The sequence below is a fragment of the Lygodium microphyllum genome, chromosome 13 (assembly GCF_053477565.2).
Source record: "Lygodium microphyllum isolate KBCC chromosome 13, Lygodium_microphyllum_v1.1.10, whole genome shotgun sequence".
NCBI lineage: Eukaryota > Viridiplantae > Streptophyta > Polypodiopsida > Schizaeales > Lygodiaceae > Lygodium > Lygodium microphyllum.
In genome coordinates this window covers 241,834-264,802 of record NC_141147.1, presented here as the reverse complement: position 1 = coordinate 264,802, position 22,969 = coordinate 241,834, and the positions used below count along the sequence as shown (strand labels likewise).

Sequence of the window (22,969 nt, the reverse complement as noted above, 5' to 3'; positions counted from 1 at the left end):
TACTGGACTGCATTACTATCATACACCTCTTAAGGCATCAATTACCGTTATCAAGCAGGGATATATGCCAACATTAAGGAGATAAGTGCCATGCCCACTCACATACGCTCAAAAGACACATGATTGTGGAAAGAATAAAAATGACACACAGGCATGTTGGCCATCTGAAAGGTTAGCAGCAGCCAAAAGCGTGATCAAGTAGTACTTAATCAACGGGAATGGACAGATCAAACGAAATCTGCCTCTTGCCAGACAGTGAATAGATTATCCGTGTAGGTAAAATAGAGCAGTCCATGATAATGACAATTCCAAACGCCGGGAAAAAGTCGACCAACAGTTCTGGATTGGGCACATCCATGCAACGATGTAAAACGATTTTCCCCCTTTCTGTGCGCTCATCGAGGAAAATCCTGGTTTTATTCCTGCGGAAAAGAAATTCAACAGCGAACCAGAAAGAAGCTTACCGCGATGAGCTTGAAGAGATTGGCTTCCTTGGGAGGTAAGGAGCTGCCCATGGCCGCCTGCCGCAACGTTACGTGAGAAGACGATGACGACGTTGGCGAGGGAGGGCGAGAGGGGAAAGTCGCAGTGTGTGTGGATGTGTGCGAGTGTGTGGGAGCGCCTTCTCTGCTTTGCTTATACGCAAAAACCCTCCATTTGTATCTTCACCTTTCGCATATCCCCAATCCCTATTACTGACTCTCTCTCCCCAAAAGCTTAAATTGCGAAATGTAGCCTAGAACCTCGCCTAACGTCTTTGGTCTGTTAACTATGTCTTCTTTATTGTCAATATCGCTCACCAAAAGCTTAAATTGTTTAATCTAGCCTACCACTTAGTCTTACTGTTCTATGCAAATCTGACTTGTCTTGTTAACCTTGTTGTACTGTTGAGGTCAGGGGCATAATTGAGCTAATTGGAGCTCATATTTACTAGCATGAGTATGCACGTTCATTTCTAGCCTCCAACAATGGATTGACCTCATTGAAAATTATGTTGCATTTTTTTAAACAAGGGCACATTGTCATGTGTGAGAGCATTGCCCTTTGTTTGCATGGGAGAGAGGGAGAGAGAGTGAGATGTGAAATACGCGGGATCTAGAGCATGGCAGATGATGCGGAAGCTATGGAGGTTGAAAGAGGAAAAAGAAACTCATGAAGACCCTGACTAGGACAAATTGTTACACAAGTGAATTAGGTTCCAAGATTGAGACTCGCAAGGGGAACATTAAGTATCAAATTACTGTAGATGATATAGCACAACATGGGTGTGTGAATGCTATGTTGGGAAGATTGGGTGAGCAAAATGACCCATTAAAGTATGAGATTGGTGTGAACACTATGTTGGGAAGATTGGGTGAGTAAAATGACCCATGAAAGGATGAGATTGGTCCATAGATGCTTATTGATCTGGGTTGGGTTTAGGGATGCCTTAGCTTTATGACACAAATAAGCTGAGGAATTAGATGAAACAAGACCATGCATTTGTATACACTGTAATAAATGTGCATAAAATACAAGTGGAAGGTTTAAAGGGCCAATGCACCTACATGCTAATGCTAATTATAATGAAGTTGAGGAGACAAATTTATAAAAGATAATCTATCTATAATATCTATTATTTAAAGGTTTGCCTCAGTAACTCCCAAAGCAAGGAGAAAGTCCCTGAACCTACGTGGCACAAGAGAAGAGGTTCAATGAGTAATGATGGGTATACATGGTGTGTCTCTCTATCACTCTTTTTCCCATTCCTAGGATCATTCATCTTAATACCAAATCTTGCTAGTGAAAAGCAAAAACCTCTCTCTCTCTTTGTGCACTTGTGTTGTGAAGGGCACACACACACTCTCTCTCTCTCTCTCCCCCCTCCCAAACATGCTTAGCATTAGCTAGATTTGCCTAGCCCATTTAGGCTTGCAATTTCATAGAGAGAGAGAGAGAGAAACAATAGACGCATTGGCAAGATGGATAGTAGGGCAATGAAGAGACTCTTCTCTCTCTAGGAACTACAAATGCACTGGCAAGATGGACGGTAGGGGAATGAAGAGACTCTCTCTCTCTCTCTCTCTCTCTCTCTCTCTCTCTCTCTCTCTCTCTCTCTCTCTCTCTCTCTCTCTCTCTCTCTCTCTCTCTCTCTCTCTCTCTCTCTCTCTCTCTCTCTCTCTCTCTCTCTCTCTTTGTGCCTCTCGACCCATGGCAGCATGTTGCAAGTGAGAGAGGAGCATGGATGATCCGCAAAGCTAAAAGGAAGTTATTGGAGGTCATAATGTGAGGGGAGCAAGCATAGCTACAAATCGATGTAGGAAGTGCTAGAGAGAGGGGAGCAATCTAGTGGTCCTTTTCTTTTTTCTCTTCTCTTCCATCATCATCATCATCATCCTCTCTCTCTCCCTCTCCCTCTCCCTCTCCCTCTCCCTCTCCCTGTGTGTGTGTGTGTGTGTGTGTGTGTGTGTGTGTGTGTGTGTGTGTGTGTGCACATGTGGTCGTGATTCAAAATGAACTTGAAGGAACGAATAATAAAAGAAACAAAATCAAAGGAATGGACGAGGAAAAGAGGAAGTCTTTTTCTCGCATCCTTTTGCCATGTCTTTTCTCTTCCTCCCCCTCCCCATCAATTAATTGTGGACAAATATTTTGGTATACATGTTTTGTTATATGACAAACAGAGGCAGCTTGGCTTAGAATAGAAAGTAGTTATTTATAGCATAGGCTATGTATAATAAGAGTTTGAGAAGGATAATTAATCTATTGTGGAGTAGGTGACCGATGGCAGGGCATAAGGTGTATGCATATATTTACAATGGATAGTGGTAAAACTATTACCACTATTCGTTTTTTATAAGGTTGGCTTTCAAGTTTCATAAGACATGCAAAGAGCGAAGAAACAAATTTCTCACATTACTAACGCATTCTCTCTCGTGATTTCGTTCGCTTGAGGCGAGGAACATTTGGCAAAATGTGCAAGCAAGTTGACCTATCTTTGGATGATGATGAAGGGTTGCTAGCTTTGTTGGCTTCCTAAGGCAAGGCATTGGCCACTAAGAATCGAACCTGAGTTGATAGACACAATGTTGAATGCCCACTACTGCACTTTGCACGGTCTCAATCATTATGAAGTGAGCAAGGCTACGCCTTGCTCACTCCATATTTTTTCTTCAACATAATTATTTTTAAAAGGCACGCTACACACACGAATATATGAATTCCAAGGTTTAATATTTCCAAAGAAAAGCAAGGCTAGGTACCCTTTGCATGACCCAATTGTAAGGCTTCTTTCAATTAGTAGTTTGCATGCTCAAAACATTGTAGATGTTCTCTCAAAACACATTGCAAAGTACACATTGTAGACCAATGTCATAGATGGTCTCACGTGTCACTTTGGCCTTTTGTATATGTTAATCATCTCTCTTTCTCTCTCCCTCTCTCTCTCTCTAAGATTTCTTTCTCTCTCTAAGAACAATCAAGTATCCATTTACCACAGGTTGACGGCTAGGTTATCCTAAACCATGTTTCATAGATCACCTCACCCTCCTTTGCTTAGCAAGGTTGCCAAGATATACGTATATGGTGACCATGTCCATGTTGCAAGTTAGAAGGAGGCCAAGGAGACCACATGCTCCAATTTCTTTGACCACATCAAGCACAAGCTATGCCAAAGATTGTTGAGATATCGAGCTCCACTCGTGATATGCCAGGGTGACCGTTGTGCATTTATGTCATCGACTTGTTAGTTGCAGATGCGGTTGGTACACCGCCCATGAATAATAGCTAGATGACAGCTATCCTTATCTACTCTAGTTCGTGGCTCAGTTAGTATGCCACCTTAGTTAGTTGCGTTTGGTTTGAGACCCATATATAGGGTTCTTCTATTTCTTTGTATAAGAGTTCTTTTGGCTTACACAACTAAGAAGAGGAAAACTGTTTTCAGCCTCCACCTCTGTGTGTATTCCCCCATTGTGCAAGCAAGAAAGCTACAAGTGAGACTCCTTCCTTCTGTCCCACAATCTTGACATGGTATCAGAGCCTTGTTCGTGGTAAGGAGCTCAAGAAAGCAAGCCAAGTTCGCGGTGTTCTGGTAAGAAGACCAGTGTTGCTTTCATTTTTCTGGTGTGGGAGCAAGTCTCTGCAGGTAGCACAGCCGGAAAGTGCAGGAGTGCATTGTCTCAGGTTGAGACACCCTTCGCGGTGAAGCAAGAGGATAGTATATGCTGTGGGAGAGGGCTTTAGCCTTGGTGACCCTGTTTTTTTGATTTGAGGCCATTTTGGGGCTTGTTTTGGAGGCGGAAGTTTTCTGCACGCACTCAAGAAAAGGCTATGTTTTATGCTGTGCGACCACTGTTCTACAGGTCGGTGAAAAGTTAGCACAGAAATTGCATCGTATGCTTGTGTGCAGAGACATTGGGAGTTACAAAATCATCCTTGGTTCCTGTTTATGCAAAATCGTCACTAGGAAGTGACTGTGTGGTTAAATACCACTTTCGCCAGTTTTGTAGATTTGCCCTTGCGAGGGTGAAGCTGTGTTTTTTGCAGTGACAGAATTTTTTGCAGTGTTCTGTAATGGCGTCTAATTCTCTTTCACAGATTGTCACTCAAAAGCTTGACAAGAACAACTTCCAAGCATGGAAGTTTAGAATGACGAATTTCCTTATGGAAAAATGATATTGGGAATTTGTTCCAGGAAATGAAGAAGAATCAGTTCTTCCTGATGTTCCCAATCAACAGCAAATGCAGGCATTTAAAGCATGGCATGAGAGAGCCAGGAAAGTTATGTATTGGCTGTCTATCAGCATTTCAGACTCTATGATTGTGCATATTCAGGATGCAAGTACGCCAAAGGAGGCATCGGATACTTCGTCAAAAATGTATAGCACAAATATGCAAGCCAGGAAAATGCAGCTCAAGCAAGAGTTGCACAATGTGCAAAGAGAAAGTATGAGCATCAATGACTACCACATGAAGGTGAAGAAGATTGCAGATACACTTGCTTCCATTGGGTCGCCAGTGGAAGATGATGATTTAGTTTCTGTGACCTTAAATGGTCTAAGGAAGGATTATGCACAGTTCCGAACATCCATTTCCATCCGTGAAAGATTTCCTGATTTTGAGGAGTTGATTGCTCTTCTAATTTCTGAGGAGCAGAGAAATGGTGGTGCATCTTCTTCAGGAGGAACTTCAAAAAAAGCTGTCTTCTACTCAAATGCTGGAAGAGGTAGAGGCAGAGGTAGAGGAGACCGATTTGGAGGCCGTGGTAGAAATCAAAATATGCAGCAAACTCAAGAAAACCAGTCCTATGGAGGAGGACGTGGTAACTCTAGAGGTAGGGGGAGCCAAAGAGGTCGTGGTGGATGGCAAAGAGGCCAAAATGCAAACAGTAATGTTGAATGCTACTACTGTGGTAAAATGGGTCATATGGCTAAAGACTGTTATAAAAAGCAGAATGACATCATGAATGGAAAACTGCAACAAGGAAATTATGCATCTTCTAGTAGACAGGGTGATGATAGAAATGAGCATTTGTTTATGGTGCAACACATGAATAATTATGTGACAAGTGCAGAAGAAAGCAACGGAGTGTGGTATATTGACTCAGGTGCATCAAACCACATGACAAGTCATGCAGAATGGATGGAGGATGCAAGGAAAATGGAAAAACCAGGATTTGTGGAGACTGGTGATGACATTGCACATCCTATTGTACAGATTTGAAAAATTCCTTTGTCTATGCAGGATGGGAAAAAGAAATACCTGTCCGATATATTTCATGTTCCGAATATCACCAAGAATCTGGTTTCTGTTGGTCAAATGGTTGAGCAGGGCTTGCAGGTCAGATTTAATCCTCATGGATGCTTTGTTGAGGATATGAAAAATAAAGGTCGCTTGATAGCAAAAGGAAAGAAGAAGGACAGAATGTTTACGTTGGATGCAGACATGCCTGAATTGAGTGCAGCAATGTTTGCACATGGGACAGGTGTTGTTGCAGATATTGATATCTGGCATAAACGCATTGGTCATGTTAATGTACAGCGACTTTGGTGCGCAGATCGGATGCAGGTAGCTCACGTAGTGAATTCCCAAAGGTCCCCAAGAACAAAGCACTCTACTTTTTAGCACAAAGACCAATGTAAAAGCAAGCACGACATGAGACAAGAGACAAATTGGGTTGAATCTCCCCCATGCCTTGTGTGAGCGCTTCACAAAGCATGTATTTAATATATATTTCCAATCTTTTTGCTCAAAAATAGCCCAATTACAAAAATATGACAAGCTTTTAGCTTTTGAGTTTGCTTTCTACCAAAAATAGGAAAATAAAGCTAATGGACGGTGCCCAAAGAGTCTGGCACGCCCAATCTCAATGTCCAAATAAAAATAACATATCCAGGCGCATAAGCGCATACAAAATAATAATAAATAATCGATGTCTCTATAGACATAATCAAAATATAGGCGTGGCGCCTATCAAAATATAGTCGAAAGGTCGAAAACCCGCTAGACTCCAATGCTTTCCTCCGCCACTGCTGCTATCTCTACACATCAACTGAAGCATTCACAATCGTTAGTAAAATAACACAATTAAACCGACAAAAGTGAATACCTAGCAGTCTTCAGCTACATAAATAAATCAACTGGTTAGAAATAAATCCTAACCTTAATTTATTACGAGTGCGCACTCTAAACTCATAAACGTTTATTAATTTAATATGCATTTTGCGGAATCACCCGCTATGGAATCACCCATGTACACACTAAATTAATGAAACGCCCGAAAAGGACAGGCGTCCCCATCAACTTCTCGCACAAAGAATCCTCTTTGTGTATGAGCCCCGGTCATCTAAGTTTACGGAATCCACCGTAAAACCTCACGGAATCCACCGTGGAATATGCCTCCTGGCAGCATACCCCCGGGGTGGGATAGCAATTGACCTCAATTGCTATTAGCTCAATGTGGAGCTAACAGAGTGGGGAAAGCATTTAGGTCTCTAGCGTGCATCCATTGTGCTTCTTCTACAGGATGGTTCTTAAATTTCACTAGATATCTAGAATACCTTCGGCCAGTTCTAGTGGTCATGTAGTCAGTGTCTATGATGGCTTCTGGTTCAAGTATTTCAGTCTCTTCCTCTAGTAAAGGTGGGTTTTCATAGACAGGGTGGATAGGTAATTGTCCTCTAAATGGTCTCAATAAACTAATATGGAAGGTATTATGAATTTTCCAATGTGATGGCAGTTCTAACTTGAATGCATTGTCATTAATCTTATGAATGATTCTAAATGGTCCGTAGAATCTAGGGGCTAATTTGACAACTGGATGTCTATCTACACTTTGCAGTCTACGCTTTTCTATTCTAAGCCAAACATAATCATCAACTTTGAAATTCATGGCTTGTCTTTTCTTGTTGGCTTGTTTGGTATATGATTGTTGGGCTTTAGCAATCATATCCTTGACCTCATCAAAAATAGTGTTATGCATAACAGCAATATCATCGGCACTTTGTATTCTATTAGACAAAGATGCAACAGGTGTAGATAATCTATGTCCATAAATAACTTCAAAAGGTGCTTTCTTTGTAGATGTGTGCGGTGTATTGTTGTATGCAAACTGTAATAAATGTAAGTGAGTATCCCATGTCTGAGGTTTAGAGATAGTGTATGCACGTAAAAGATCTAGAATAGTGCTATTTGTGGCTTCTGTTTGTCCATTTGTTTCTGGATGAAATGCAGATGAAAAATCAATCTTTGTGCCTAGATTTGCAAACAGTGTAATCCAGAAATTATTACAAAATCTAGAATCTCTATCTGAAATAATCACTTTCGGCAATCCATGGTTAGTAAAAATAGTTTTCAAAAATAACTGTGCTGCTTGTGATGCTGTTAAAGTTTTCTTACATGCAATGAAATATGCTTGCTTACTAAATCTATCTACAATTGTCCAAATCATGTCATGGTTAGATTTAGTATTTGGTAAGCCAGTAATGAAATCCATAGATATATGTTCCCAAGGTTTAGATGGAATAGATAAAGGCATTAATAACCCATACTGTTTACCATGATGTCTTTTTATTCTTTGACAAATCAGACATTCAGAAACAAAATTAGACACATCTGCATCCATATGCGGCCAATAAAAATCTTCAGTTAACATGCGTAATGTAGAAATGATACCTCTATGACCTTGATATGGGGGACAATGAATTTCATTTAAAACAAAAGATCGGAATGGAATAGTAACACACAGTCTCTTTTCAAAGAACATAAATCCATCATTATATGACAATGAATCAACAGGAATGAAATTATTTTGAACTAATTTTTGCCAATCAGAATGAAAAGTAATATCCTGGTGATATGTGTCTTTCATAGCAATCAAAGAATCAAAAGATATGATAGAAATGTTATGAATTGTAGGTCTTCTACTCAATGCATCAGCAACTACATTTTCTTTTCCAGGTTGGTATTGAATGAGAGAATGGAAACTTTGAATGAATGAAGCCCATTTGATATGGCGGTCAGAAATTTGGGGTTGGCTAAGTAGATGTCTAATGCTTTGCTGATCGGTCTTTATCATGAATTCTGAACCCATTAAATAATGCTTCCATTGTTTCAATGCTTGGACAACTGCTAAGAGTTCCTTGTCATAAGTGGAATATTTGAGCTCAGAGGGTTTCAGCTTAGAACTAGAATATGCTATTGGATGGTTGTCTTGCATAAGCACAGCTCCTATTCCTGATCCGCTAGCATCAGTCACAACTAAAAATAATGGTCTGTTAAAGTCAGGCAATTGTAGGACAGGGGCATTGGTCAATGCACGTTTAAGTAAATCAAAGGATTTCTGCTGGTTTTCAGTCCATTGATAAACAATGCCTTTCTTAAGAAGTTTGGTCAGTGGTAAAGCAAGTAATGAAAAATTACGTACAAACTTCCTATAGAAACTAGCAAGACCAAGGAATGAGCGTAATTCATGTACATTTTTAGGAATAGGCCAATGCAATATTGCGTCAATTTTCTTAGGATCAACTTTTATTCCTTCTTCTGATACAATATGACCTAGATATTCTATTTCTGTCTTAAAGAATTCACTCTTGTCAGGATTTGCAAATAATTGATTTTCTTTCAGTAATTGAAAAACTAATGATAAATGCTCATAATGCTCTTTTTCACTTTGACTGAACACTAAAATATCATCAAAGAAAACAATCACACAATATTGATATTTTAGAAAAATACGGTTCATCATTCTACTGAAAGTAGCAGGTGCATTAGTTAATCCGAATGGCATAACTAAGAATTCGTAATGGCCAAACTGTGTCCTGAATGCAGTCTTAAATATGTCGGATCTATCTAGCCTCACCTGATGATATCCAGATTTAAGGTCAATTTTACTAAATATAGAAGATCCTTGCAGTTTGTCCATAAGGTCATCAACTCTAGGTATAGGATACCTATTCTTTACAGTGATCTTGTTTAATGCTCGGTAGTCAATACACATCCGATAAGTATTATTCTTTTTCTTGACTAAGAGCACAGGTGCACCGAATGGAGAACTGCTAGGTCGAATTAAACCTCTATTTAGTAATTCTTCTACTTGACTCTGGATTTCTTTTTGCTCTATTTGATTGTGCCTATAAGGGGCTTTGCAAGGTGGTTGTGTGCCAGGTATTAAGTCAATCTTATGGTCTTCTGGACGTGATGGAGGTAATCCTGGTGGTAGGTCTTCTGCAAAACAGTCCTTAAAATATGCAAGAAATTCCTTATGCCTAGGGTGCATATGAGTTTCTTTTGCGTGCAATTCATTCACCCAAATGAGATATGATTTAGTATTCTTGCGTAGTGCACGTTTTGCTTGAGTATGCGAAAGCAGTGGAAACATATGAGATGCATGCATACCAAATAATGTAATAGATTTTCCTTGAAAATTTATATTCATTGTGTGTATGGAATAATCTATATTAGGATTATGTTGGTGTCTCCATGGCATTCCTAGAATAATGTCGCTAGACTGTAATGGGACAACTAAGAAATTTCTTCTTTCAATATATGGACCAATTTGAATTTCTAAATCTTGAACTTCTTGTGTGCCATTGTACCTAGTGCCTAAAAATGCAGCTTTTATGCGATAGTGCGTAGGTACTGTATGCAATTTCAATTCCTTTACCAATTTTGCTGAAATAAAGTCATGCGTACTACCGTCATCATGCAATACAGTTCTTTCTTTTCCATGCACCATACATTTCATAGTCAACAATGAATGTAAAGTAGGCATACCTGGTAAAGTGTCAGAAGTAGTAGTAGGATCATCTTCTTCTTCAGTGAAATCCGGCATATCCTCATGCTCGTCCTCGTCCATAGCTCCAAGGTAGTTGATGTGTGCTGATGGCTTCTTTGAATGACAATTTGCTGCGAGATGGCCTGGCTGGTGACACTTGTAGCATACGATGGGCTTGGCTTTGGTCACATTATTTGCAATGGCTGGAAGTCTGGGTATATTTGGATTTGCTTGTTGGATAGGCTTAGGATTTGGATTGACAGTGGATGGTAATGCAGGTGGTTTAGGCCAATTCTTGCGGAAAGATGGTGATGAGAAACGACCTGGATTAAACCTTCTGAAATTTGAATTGAATTGTTTAGATCCATAATTACCGTTTGCTTGGAATGGCTGTGGTCGTCAATCTCTTCCACGTAACTTATCTTCAGTGTCGTGAGCTAAGGAGACGGCATCTTCAAGGGTAGCAGGCTTGAACATATTCACCTCAGCGTAGTAATGTCCAAGAAGTCCAGACATGTACTTTCGCTTATGTGTCGTCTCTGGTACGTCTTCAAGCATGCGTAGCTGTAAGAGTGCATTCCAAAAACGCTCTGTATACTGTGGTATAGGCTCACGGTCGCGCTGTTGGAGTAAATCCCATTGCTTGATAGCCTTTTCATGAAATTGCGGTAGAAGAAAATTTTGCATGAACTTCTTCTTGAAATCTTCCCATGTAGTAGGACATTCTATGCTCTTGCGGACGACAGTCCACCAAAGTGATGCTCTATCTATCAGATGATTAGTAACACACTTGATTTTATCTTTCTCAGGATAAGTTTCCTCATGGAAATAGTCATCAAACTGGCTAATGAATGATAAAACAGTCTTTCCTTCTCTTATGCCATTGAAAGTGCGAAACTTGAAACTTCGTTTACTTATCTTGGATTCCTTGCGAATGGTTTGTGCTTCAAGAGTGGCGTCGATGGTACGGCGTATCAAATCTTCAGCTTGAGGTTCTTCTTTATTAGTGGACGCTCCTTGTAGCTTTGTCAATTGCGCTTGCAAGGCTTGCCTAGCTCTTCGCTCTTCGTCCAATTGCAACATGATAAGATCCAGCTTTTGTTCCATGGTAGGCTCGGGTAGATCGTCTTCAGCCATAGGATCATCCATATGTGGGGTAGTCATCCTGTAAAACTCAACAAACCTTTCTCACTCAAAATCAGTTAGCGGGATGAGCGTAGCTCAAATTTGGGGTTACAAGGCTATGTATTTTTGGGTATTTTCTTCTTCAATTTTCAGAAATTCTGAAATATTTCTGTCTCCGTTTGCTGAAAGTACTTCAACGAACTTGCAGATAGGTAAAACAGCTTGCTGCGAACAACTTTCCAGTTCTGAGTTTTTGCAAACGAACAAGTCTTCTAAGAGTTTCGAGCGTTAGTCAGTTCTGATTTAGTCTGACTTGCAGAGTTGCAGACTTAGCAGACTTGCAGGGTTGTAGACTTGCTGGACTTAGTCGACTTGCAAGACTTGCAGTACTTGATTAGTGTCGACTTGCGAAACTTGTCTTCTGGAGTGCGTGACCGAGAGTTTGCAGACTTGTCTGCCCAGTAGAACTTGCAGAGTATAGTATGGCTTAAGCTTAATTAGTTAAGCTTAAAGCTTAATAAGCTTAAGAAGGTGGACAGAGGCCGCCGTTTTTTCAATCGTGGGGGGGGGGGGGGCGTTTTCACTGCGCGCAATTTTCGGACCTCCCAGGATGCATCGATTTGTTGATTTGAAGCTAATTAAGCTTCTTAAGCTTTGTAATTAAGCTTTTTAATGAAGGAGATTAGAGCTTTCTCACTGTTTTATCACGACTTGATGATGGAGTTGAGGGAGTGGTCCTCCGCCGACAGAGAGTGGTCCTTCGCGATCTGAGAGTGAAAACAGGGGTTCTTGATCGCCAGAAGTCTGCCTGTATCGACGGTTCGCGACGAGATTGACTGTAGAGGCCGTTTGTTCCTGGAGCTCCGCCTTCGCTAGACTCCAATGCTTTCCTCCGCCACTGCTGCTATCTCTACACATCAACTGAAGCATTCACAATCGTTAGTAAAATAACACAATTAAACCGACAAAAGTGAATACCTAGCAGTCTTCAGCTACATAAATAAATCAATTGGTTAGAAATAAATCCTAACCTTAATTTATTACGAGTGCGCACTCTAAACTCATAAACGTTTATTAATTTAATATGCATTTTGCGGAATCACCCGCTATGGAATCACCCATGTACACACTAAATTAATGAAACGCCCGAAAAGGACAGGCGTCCCCATCAACTTCTCGCACAAAGAATCCTCTTTGTGTATGAGCCCCGGTCATCTAAGTTTACGGAATCCACCGTAAAACCTCACGGAATCCACCGTGGAATATGCCTCCTAGCATCAGACTTAAATCAATGCAGGCCCAAAATATTGTTGCAGGATTGCTTAAATTCAAGGTTGCAGAAATGCATAAGGTATGTGAAGCTTGCCAATTTGGAAAACAGGCAAGGAAACCATTTCCTAGACATGTTCAAGAGAGTAAGAAGCCATTGGAATTAATCCACTCTGATGTGTGGACTACTAAAGCTGCATCTCTTGGAGGCTGTCATTATTTTGTCACTTTTATTGATGACTATAGCAGAAAAGTTTGGGTGTATTTTATGAAAAAGAAAAGTGAAGTTTTTGGGCATTTCAAAACTCTTAAAGCTATGGTTGAAAAAGAAACGGGCCTGCAAATAAAATGCCTAAGGTCAGATAGAGGGGGAGAGTACCTCTCAAATGAGTTTGCAAGGTTCCTGCAGGAGCATGGCATAAAGCAGCAATATTCATGCAGTCATACCCCACAACAAAATGGAATTGCAGAAAGGAAAAACAGGCATATTGGAGAGGTATCTCGTGCCATGCTCAACGAATAAGACTTGCCAGATTTTTACTGGGCTGAAGCAGTTGCTACAGTAGTCTACATAATGAACAGGACTCCCACTGCAGCAATACATGGGATGACTCCAGAGGAGAGGCATACTGGTAGGAAACCAGATATTTCTCATTTGAAAAATTTTTGTTGCATTGCCTATGTTCATGTGCCAGATGAGTTGAGATCCAAGTTGGATCCAAAAGCTGAGAAGTGCATCTTTATTGGTTACTCTTTGCAGCAGAAAGGGTATAGATGCTATAACCCTTCTACTCGTAAGTTTACAGTGAGTAGAGATGTTGTTTTTGATGAGATGAGTAGCTGGTATAAACCAGTAAATGTGATTGATGATGTAGATGCACAAAATGGTAATACTGCATGGAGAATCTTCTCAAAGCAATGTAGATAGTGGTATGCAGGTATCACGAAAAGGAAAAGAGAAGGTAGATCAGCCCATGTTTGATGTGAATGCAGGTCACTCTTATGTGGATGGTGAATCCAGTGGCTCAAAACAGAGCATTGATGATGAGTTGGGTATTCCTTCTATTGTTACACCTGGAGTAAGGAAGACCAGGGATGTTTTGAGAGCACCTGGGAGTGAATCTACTTTGCGCAGGTCTACCAGAGCTAGGTATCATGTGGATAGACTGAAATATGATGGATTTACAGTCATTCACTATGCCTATATGGTCAAAGTGATATAGAAACTAGAACCCACTTCTTTTGAGCGAGCCATGGAAAAAGAAAAATGGGAGAAAGCCATGGATGAAGAAATGGATGCCTTGGAAGCAAATGCTACATGGGAATTGGTACCTTTGCCTAAAGGTAATAATGCAATTGGTTGTAAGTGGGTTTATAAGGTGAAGCACAATGCAGATGGTTCTGTGAACAGATACAAGGCAAGATTAGTAGTCAAGGGATATGCACAAACATATGGCATTGATTATGAAGAAACATTCAGTCCGGTTGCAAGGATGGCAACCGTAAGAGCAGTCATTGCTATGGCTGCATCAAAGGGATGGTCTTTACATCATGATGGATGTAAAGGAAGAAAGCCTTGTATGGCTTGAAGCAAGCACTTAGAGCATGGTCTGACAAGATAGGACAGTATCTTGTCACTATTGGCTTTCAGATTTTCAAGGCAGATTTCTCACTTTATGTGAGAAAAACAGAGAAAGGTATTATGCTACTTGTCATTTATGTTGATGATTTGATTATGACAGGTGACAGTGATGAAGATATCCTTCATGTGAAAATGCTATTGAAGCAGAAGTTTGAGATGAAGGATTTGGGAGAGCTGTGTTATTTCTTGGGCATTGAGGTGATTAGATCACCAAGTGGGATACAGCTCTTGCAGAGGCAGTATGGATTGTACATGCTGTCCAAATATGTGATGACAGGCTGTAAGCCTATTTCAGTTCCTTTAGAGTAGAATGTGAAGCTGAGCGCAGATGCAAGTGAGCTTCTGGAAGACCCTACTATGTATAGACGCATAGTAGGAAGTTTGATCTATATGACTATTACCAGGCCAGATTTGAGCTATGTTGTTGGATTGGTAAGTCAGTTTATGTAGGCTCCAAGGAAACCACATTTGGATGCGGCTAGACGCATACTCAGATATGTGAAGTCCACATTGTCGTATGGACTATTTTATGAGACTGGGGTTCAGATACAGTTGCATGGATACACTGATGCTGATTGGGCTGGTAGTATTTCTGATAGACGATCTACCAGTGGATATGTGTTCTCTTTTGGGACTGCTGCAGTCACTTGGAGCAGCAAGAAACAACCTACAGTTGCCTTGTCGAGCACAGAGGCTAAGTACAGGGGTGCAGCAATGGCTGCATGTGAGGTAGCTTGGTTGCATAAGCTACTTTATGATATGCATCAGCCTATAGATGGGCCAGTTGTCATTTATTGTGACAACATGAGTAGTATACACTTGGCAAATAACCCAATCTATCATGCTAGAACAAAGCACATTGAGGTGCATTATCAGAGGGTTTTACTAGGTCTTATTGATCTAGTTTATGTCAGCACAGAGGATCAGGTAGCTGACATATTTACGAAGGAATTGGGCGTAGAGAAGCTGCGCAAGTTCAGTGACATGCTTGGTGTGCAGGAATTGGGATTGAGCTCGAGGGGGAGTGTTGAGATATCGAGCTCCACTCGTGATATGCCAGGGTGACCGTTGTGCATTTATATCACCGACTTGTTAGTTGCAGATGCGGTTGGTACACCGCCCATGAATAATAGCTAGATGACAACTATCCTTATCTACTCTAGTTCGTGGCTCAGTTAGTATGCCACCTTAGTTAGTTGCGTTTGGTTTGAGACCCATATATAGGGTTCTTCTATTTCTTTGTATAAGAGTTCTTTTGGCTTACACAACTAAGAAGAGGAAAACTGTTTTCAGCCTCCACCTCTGTGTGTATTCCCCCATTGTGCAAGCAAGAAAGCTACAAGTGAGACTCCTTCCTTCTCTCCCACAATCTTGACAAAGATGACCTCACCATCTTACTGTCTAAGATTGTGTTACTCCATTTCTTGCTTTCCAACAAAGTTTGAAACTTTCCTCCTTTTTTGAAGTGTGCATCATTTTATTAGTCTAATGTACCTTCTTTCTCAAAAATTTGAACTACACTACAATTTGCATCTTTTAGTACCCAATAGAGAAACTATCACCTAATATTGCAACCTCAAAGCATCACTATACTCAGTGTTTATGAATGGGAAACTAATGTTATTTACCCAAGAGTGGAACCAATGAAACGACTCTCTCTAAAACACGACCATATTAGTGTAGCAACATATATTGGAGGTCATAGTCACCAAAGAAGTAGAGATCCTTTACTATTATTAAGAGAAGGTTGGGGGAGGGGGACAAGTGTTCATTTGAGGGCCTTCCTACCAATGCATTCTCGATTGCCACATAGTGGCCTACGTGCCCTGCCCACTGACAATGGGCACTTCCATAGAGAGCTAGAGAGGAAGAGGCCATTTGTCCCATAGGCACAGTTGCACAATAAACAGAGCTAGATCAATTGTAAAGGAAAGGGTAGGGTGGGGAATCCAATTGAGCTTCAACCATGAAATTTTGGACAAGTAGTTTAGGTAAAGTAGTCGAAGCATATAAATGTATAAATTCATAAGTGTATAAACATTTAAATTGGAAGTATATTTTGGAAGTGTATAAGCGTATAAATGCATAGATAATAGTATTATTAATATGTATGTTTATATCATGAGAGATTTATATATTTTTTATATAAAAACATATATATACACGTATATAAATACACACACACGTGTGCTTGTTTATTTATCAATATATATGTTAATATGATGTATTATATTAATACATGTAATATCATATAATATATTATATATTATATATAAATATAAAATACACATTATTATTATTATTATTATTACTAGTACTACTACTATATTATAAATATGTTAATTTTTTTTGTGTGTGTGTGTGTGTGTGAAATGTAAAATATTCCCAATGTCACATAGTAATTAATTAATTATTTATTTATTTAACATTGTATATATATTATGACTTTAGTTCCTTGACTAGATCATTATTTTTATCATTTTGGTGTATGGTGCTTTGTTTTACATTATGTGTGTATTACCACAATGTTCTAGATAGATATAGAACATCAAGCGTGATTACGATAGTTATAGAGGAGATAACCTATTTGTGTGTAATATATTACAAATAATATCTTAACTATACTTAAATTATTAATTATACTATTCTTACATCCACATGTGAGAAACAATGAAGTGGCAACAACATGTAGTGTAGGGAGAGCACAAATGATTCAATGGAGATTCACCTTAGCATTTTGTAGCAAGAATATATGTAAAGTTATAAAAGCATTTTGTAGTAAGAGTATATGTAAAGAGATAAAAGCATAGTAATGTGGACCTCTAGCTTGGATCTATATGCATTTACAATCGCCTTGGGTATGCATAGAAATGTTTCATGCATGTCTTTTCAGACATACAAGCAATTTGCAACCATGCATTTAAGTTAATAATAAGTGTTTCAATTGACATGAAACACTATGTTAACATGATCACTGAACAATATAGACAAATATGTTGATGTCAATTTCCTTAAAAAGCAGTAGAATTTGACAGGGAGTCGATGCTCTGAAGAGGGTGCCCCCTTAGGATTCAATTGTAACTAGTGTGGCGGCCAACATTTCCCTATGAATTGTTTGAATGTCACATGTGACATATGCAGGAAGTCCGGCCACTTATCTAGTACCTCTATTGGAGCAAGATTAGCTCTCTACAACAACAAGGAAGTAGATAGGCAAGTCCAATCAACCATCGGGTAGTACAAGGGAATAATCTCCAGCAAGATGAGGGACCAAAACAAATACTGCTAAGAGGGAAAGCTATGGTAAAGGAGCTGCCTAATGGTAGTGGAGTCTGTCTTATTGAAGCTATCTGTGTTAATGGCACTGAAGCTTCTAATTTGCATATTGTTACAAGAGGTCAAAAGGGTAAATAAGATTACAAAGATAAGGTAAAACCTGTATAGGGAAATCCTAAGCAAGATGATAAGGGGACGCAAGTCCTTAACCCTGACATGGAAGGCGAACCTCTCAAAGCTGTAGATGGTAAAACTGACCCCAAGAAGGATAAGGAATTTCCAAAGAAGAAGGCAAAATCCAAGAAAGAGGTACCAAAGCCTATTCAAAGACCAAAGGAGAGAATGGTTTGGTGGGAAAAGAGAACTCTTGCTAGCTATCATGAATTCGATTTAGCGAGTTCTCTTTGTGAAGTTAAGCCAAATGTAAACCTCCTGCAATTGATTAAGTTATCTCTAGGAGTACGTAAAGAGTTTAAGAAGATTCTTCACACGAATAACTAAAGATAGTTTAAGACAACCTGAAGGGTGCATTACTAAAGTCCACATGACTATCATTAATGTGGAATGCATTCTGGACTTTAGGGTTATCAAGTTTGCAGGGTGCCCTAGCTATCAAGTACTACTAGGCCATGGATCTTACAAGAAACAGATTGTCAGGTTGATATACATGTTGGTCGGTTGATCTTTGGAAGAGGTGCTAGACATGTAGTAGTGGATGCCTACCCTAGATCTCCTCAAAGTGAGAGGTTTTCCTTTATCCTCCTAAGAGTATGCATTGTTGTTGCTGAAAATATATAGAAAACTTCACCTCTTCTAGGTGCTTTTAGGATTGGCACTTTTGCTAATTTGTACTTCACATCCTCGAAGGATACTTGACAAGCTTCATGTCGGGAGCTAAAATGGGCCCGACACTGGCTTTAAGGACTAGCCGGGACTCTCTATACTCAAAGAACACACCCTCTCAGCCTCGCAGCCAGGAGCGTTTAACTAATGGAACAAATTGCCCTAACTTCTATCGTAAATTTCACGTTTGTTTTGGATTGTAGTCCAACGATTAAGCCTTCCCCACACTTCTCAAAGGGAGTCCCTACACATATATCAGATTCAAACACCTCAAAAGCACAAACAGAAGGAGGCACCCCTCGGTTGAATATCATGGCCCCATTGCAGCTCTACTACACCTCGGGGATTCACCCCTCGATGCGCTGTTGTCATAAATAACACGTACCTCACAAACTCCACTCTTGTTTTCAAACATTCCAAGAGATAAGATATTTCCTCGCTTAACACTTCCACAAGGAAATCGATCGTCTAAACCTATAGCTTATTATCTTAGAGAAAGGTATGGCTATTGACTTGAGGAAAATTCAAGTTATTCAGAATGTTTCTATACCTACAACAATTCAAGAAGTTATGTGCTTCATGGAGCAAGGAAATGGCACAGTAGGTATTTGCAATATTTAGCTCATATATGTGCTCCGCTTACATTGCTTACTAAGAAAGGAGTTCAGTTTGTCTGGAGGCATGACTAGGATAAAGCTTTTGATATATTGAAGAAGATGTTGGTAGTAGCACCAATTTTACAACCTCCGTAGTGGGATATTCCATTCCATGTCTTTGTTGATGCATCTGACATCGTGGTGGGTGTAGTTATGATGCAAGAAAGAGTTGCAAGCTGGTTTAGACCTGTCTACTATGCAAGTAGAAGGCTTACAATAGATGAGAAGAATTGTACAGTAACTGAAAGGGATGCTCTTGGAATGATATTTACATTGCAGAAGTTTCAACATTACCTATCGGGGAATCAAGTAAATTTTCATGTGGATCATCAAGCTTTATTATATCACATCAATAAACTGTAGCTTATAGGAAGATTGGCAAGGTAGATGCTTCTTTTGCAAGATTTTGACTACAAAATAGTGCATACACTAGGTAAAGAGTATGTGGTAGCTGATTTTTTGAGTAGACTTGAGTCGGTGGACCTTGTACCAGGGGTAAATGATCAATTGCCTAATGGAGAGCTGTTCAATGTTCAGGTGAATCAATTCAATTCCTTCTATGATCAAATGTTGCATTTTTTGCTTCATGGAGTGATGCCTACAGATTTGTCAAGAGATCACAGTCAAAGGTTGGCATTGCAAAGCAGATACTTTTAGGTTATTATGTGGGAGTGCTCTATAGGAGGGGCATTGACAATGTGTTAAGGAGATGCGCCCTTATTAAAGAATAGCCCACTATTCTACATGAGGCACATGCGGGACTGACAAGAGGTTATTTTTTCAGTGAGATTACCGACAATAAGATTCTGGAGGCTGGTTTGTGGTGGTAAACTATACTTAAAGATGCTCAACAATATGCAAAAGAGTGCATTGTTTGTATGAAGGAAGGTCAACCTCAATTTAGGGACAGGATATGCAGGATCATCCCATTTTGCCTCTAGAGCCTTTTCAAATGTGGGGTATTGATTTCGTGGGCCCTATCAAGCCAGTTGCCCATTGTTAGAAGATATGCATAGGAACCCACTATAAACAAGGGTCTATGAGGGTAGATGGGTGTGAATAGCCTTAGAGGCACGGGAAACCCTATTGGTAGAGTCTATATAAACAGCATATGAGTCACTATCATGTGTGGGAGAGTGTACCCAAGTTGTACTTGTAAGCAACTTAGTAAACAAGATATTGTTCTTGTACTTTGAGTTCTCTTCTCCCTCTTGTGCACACATTCCAATGTTGCAACATTGCTTCTCCACATGGTACCAGAGCCTCCTCTGATCCCTTCAGCTTCCTCAAACCTCACCTTCGTAGCCTATTTTTTTAACCCCTTGACCTTGGTGGACTTGTTGCATGCAAAGGAGGACATTTCAACCCTTGCCATCTTCTACAAACCTTCTCTCCACCTCAGGGCACAGCTGCATGGCACTTCAAAACACAACATTGGGTAGCAACGAGCATGGCATTGCATTCTGTGTCGACACAGCCCCCCTAGTGGGCCATCTCCCCTTAAGAGGGCTCTGAGGAATTTGACCTCTATTGGCTGCTAAAAGCCAAACCCTAACGAACAGTTTCCTGGCAGCTATATCCACGAAGCTTCAAGCTTCGTCAACTTTCAGATTTCTCAATATCTGGTCATTAACAATGATTTTAATCACTGAGTTAACTCCTTCTGAGTTAGTTACTAATTTGGAAACTTAATCTCAGAGGTTAATGCACTTGAAAAGTCATCATCAAGCTTATGAGCTATAGATGAGTGCTTGTAAGCACTAAGGCACATTGCTTAATCATCATTGCTACTAATACTTACACAATTTGAATGTTTTCATCATGAAATTAAAACAACTATGTACCTTGCTTCAAGTTGTAAGGCTATGTGTACAGTTATAAACACATAGACCATCATACACTAGAATTGTATTGCATATCTTGAAGTGATTTTTCCTTAAGTACATTGATCAATGAAATTAGAGGGATGAGTGTCATTATACTCTCCTCGGAATCATCAACAACAAGCATTGAAATCATAGACCGTCCTTGTCCAACACAAGGGTCATCCATGGAGCCATACCACAAGGAGGAGCCCGAAGTCCAGTCTAGGTCCAGATCATTGAAGCCTAAAAAGACCATTAAACCTCAGAAGAAGATTGCTCATAAGAAAGGACCACCAAAGTCATATTTTGAAATATGTAAGGGACTAGACACTGCCCTTTTTCTAGCAAGTAGTAAGACTTCCCAATGGCCACAACATATGCTGATGTCCGTCCTCAAATTCGAAAATTTGGTGGCAAATATTTCCACCCATGGCAGGTACTTATCAAGTACAAGATGATGGAGAGAGGGTATTGACCTCTCATTCAAGGCACTAGAGTTATAAACTCGGCAAATCTAGTTGATATAGAGGATGACCAATGTGCATAGGCAATCATCATGTTACACTTAGATGAGTCATTGATTCATCATGTTGATCAACTAAAGTCTGCTAAAGAAAAATGGGATGAGCTTGAAAAGCTCTATGGAGCCACTGGTAAAAATACTAAAATCTTCCTTAAAATTTAATTCTTTAGCTTGGAATATAGATCAGGAGAAGACTTGGGAAAATTCATCTCTCACATGAAGGGACTTATGGTACAGCTTGCCTTAGTACAAGCTCCAATACATGAAGAATATGCTATTGCTATTCTTCTAAAAGCTGTAAAAAAGGTGTTTCCTACCCTTGTAACCACTCTTACCAACATTCCAGATCCTACATTGGCAAGTACCATCCAATCCTGTTTGGATGAAAAAAAGAGGAACCATAAAGAAGGCAGCACCAATTAAGCATCTTCAACTTTCCATGATCAAGTATTGGTACATACAGTTCTCACTAGATGTTCTTTTTGTAAGAAAAAAGAAAATCTCGTAAACAACTGTTGGAAGAAGTATCCCAAGAAAATGAAATGTAACAAATGCAAGAAGACATGGCGTATCACTAGTAAATTCCCCAACACTCCTAATGTACCCAAAGAACTGGTGGCCAATTATGCCTCCAATCCATCTGAAGATTGACTTTTTTGAGTCTTTAAACCAACTACCTAAAACCACTCTTGTAGCTTGATTTATAAAGGCATCCCGGTTGTTTGGGGGGGGGGGGGGGGGACATCTTACATGCTTTGTAATCCAATGCCACCCTAGCATTGAGGGGGGGTGTTAGACATAGGAACCCACTGTAACCAAGGGTGTATAAGGGAAGATGGGTATGAATAGCCTTAGGGGTGGGGGAAGCCCTAACCCTAGCTTGGTAGAGGCTATATAAACAGCCTATGGGTCACTATCATGTGTGGGAGAGTGTACCCAAGTTGTACTTGTAAGCAACTTAGTAAACAAGATATTGTTCTTGTACTTTGAGCTCTCTTCTCCCTCTTCTGCACACATTCCAATGCTGCAACTTTGCTTCTCCACACGTGTTAGAGCCAAAAGCAGCATATTTTGGTATGTATGGATTATTGTACTAAGTGGTTGAATCTAAAGCTTTATGGGATAATAAGGCAGCAAGTGTGGCATAGTTTCTCTATTCTAATATAATGACTCGATTTGGTTGCCCCAATAATCGAAGCCCTTCCGCCTTCGTATAAAAAACCACCCTCTCATAAAGAATGTAGTGCCTGAGCTTCTTGGTTGCAAATACCATCGCAAGGCATAACTTCTCCATATAAGTATAGTTATTTTCTGATATGCCCAACTTTCGACTAGCAAAAGCTATCGGATAGTACTTTTCCTCCCAAATTTAGGCCAAACAATAGGTGATACTATACATAGTTGCTGCTGAAAATATATAGAACATTTCACCCCTTTAGGTGCTTTTAAAACATGTGCTTTGGCAAGCTCCTAGTTTACATAGTCAAAAGATACTTTGCAAGCATCACTCCATAA

At 39.9% G+C, this 22,969-nt stretch overlaps 1 protein-coding gene across 1 annotated transcript in view; it reads right to left on the bottom strand.

Moving 5' to 3' along the window:
* The window catches only part of EMB2753 (tetratricopeptide repeat (TPR)-containing protein), a 46,222-nt gene extending 45,491 nt beyond the window's left edge, over positions 1–731 (bottom strand). The window contains exon 1 of the mRNA XM_087690688.1: positions 465–731. Within this exon, the coding sequence (XP_087546814.1) occupies positions 465–515 (51 nt within the window). The 5' untranslated portion in view covers positions 516–731. The remainder of the gene's footprint in view (positions 1–464) is intronic.
* Positions 732–22,969: the final 22,238 nt, after the last annotated feature.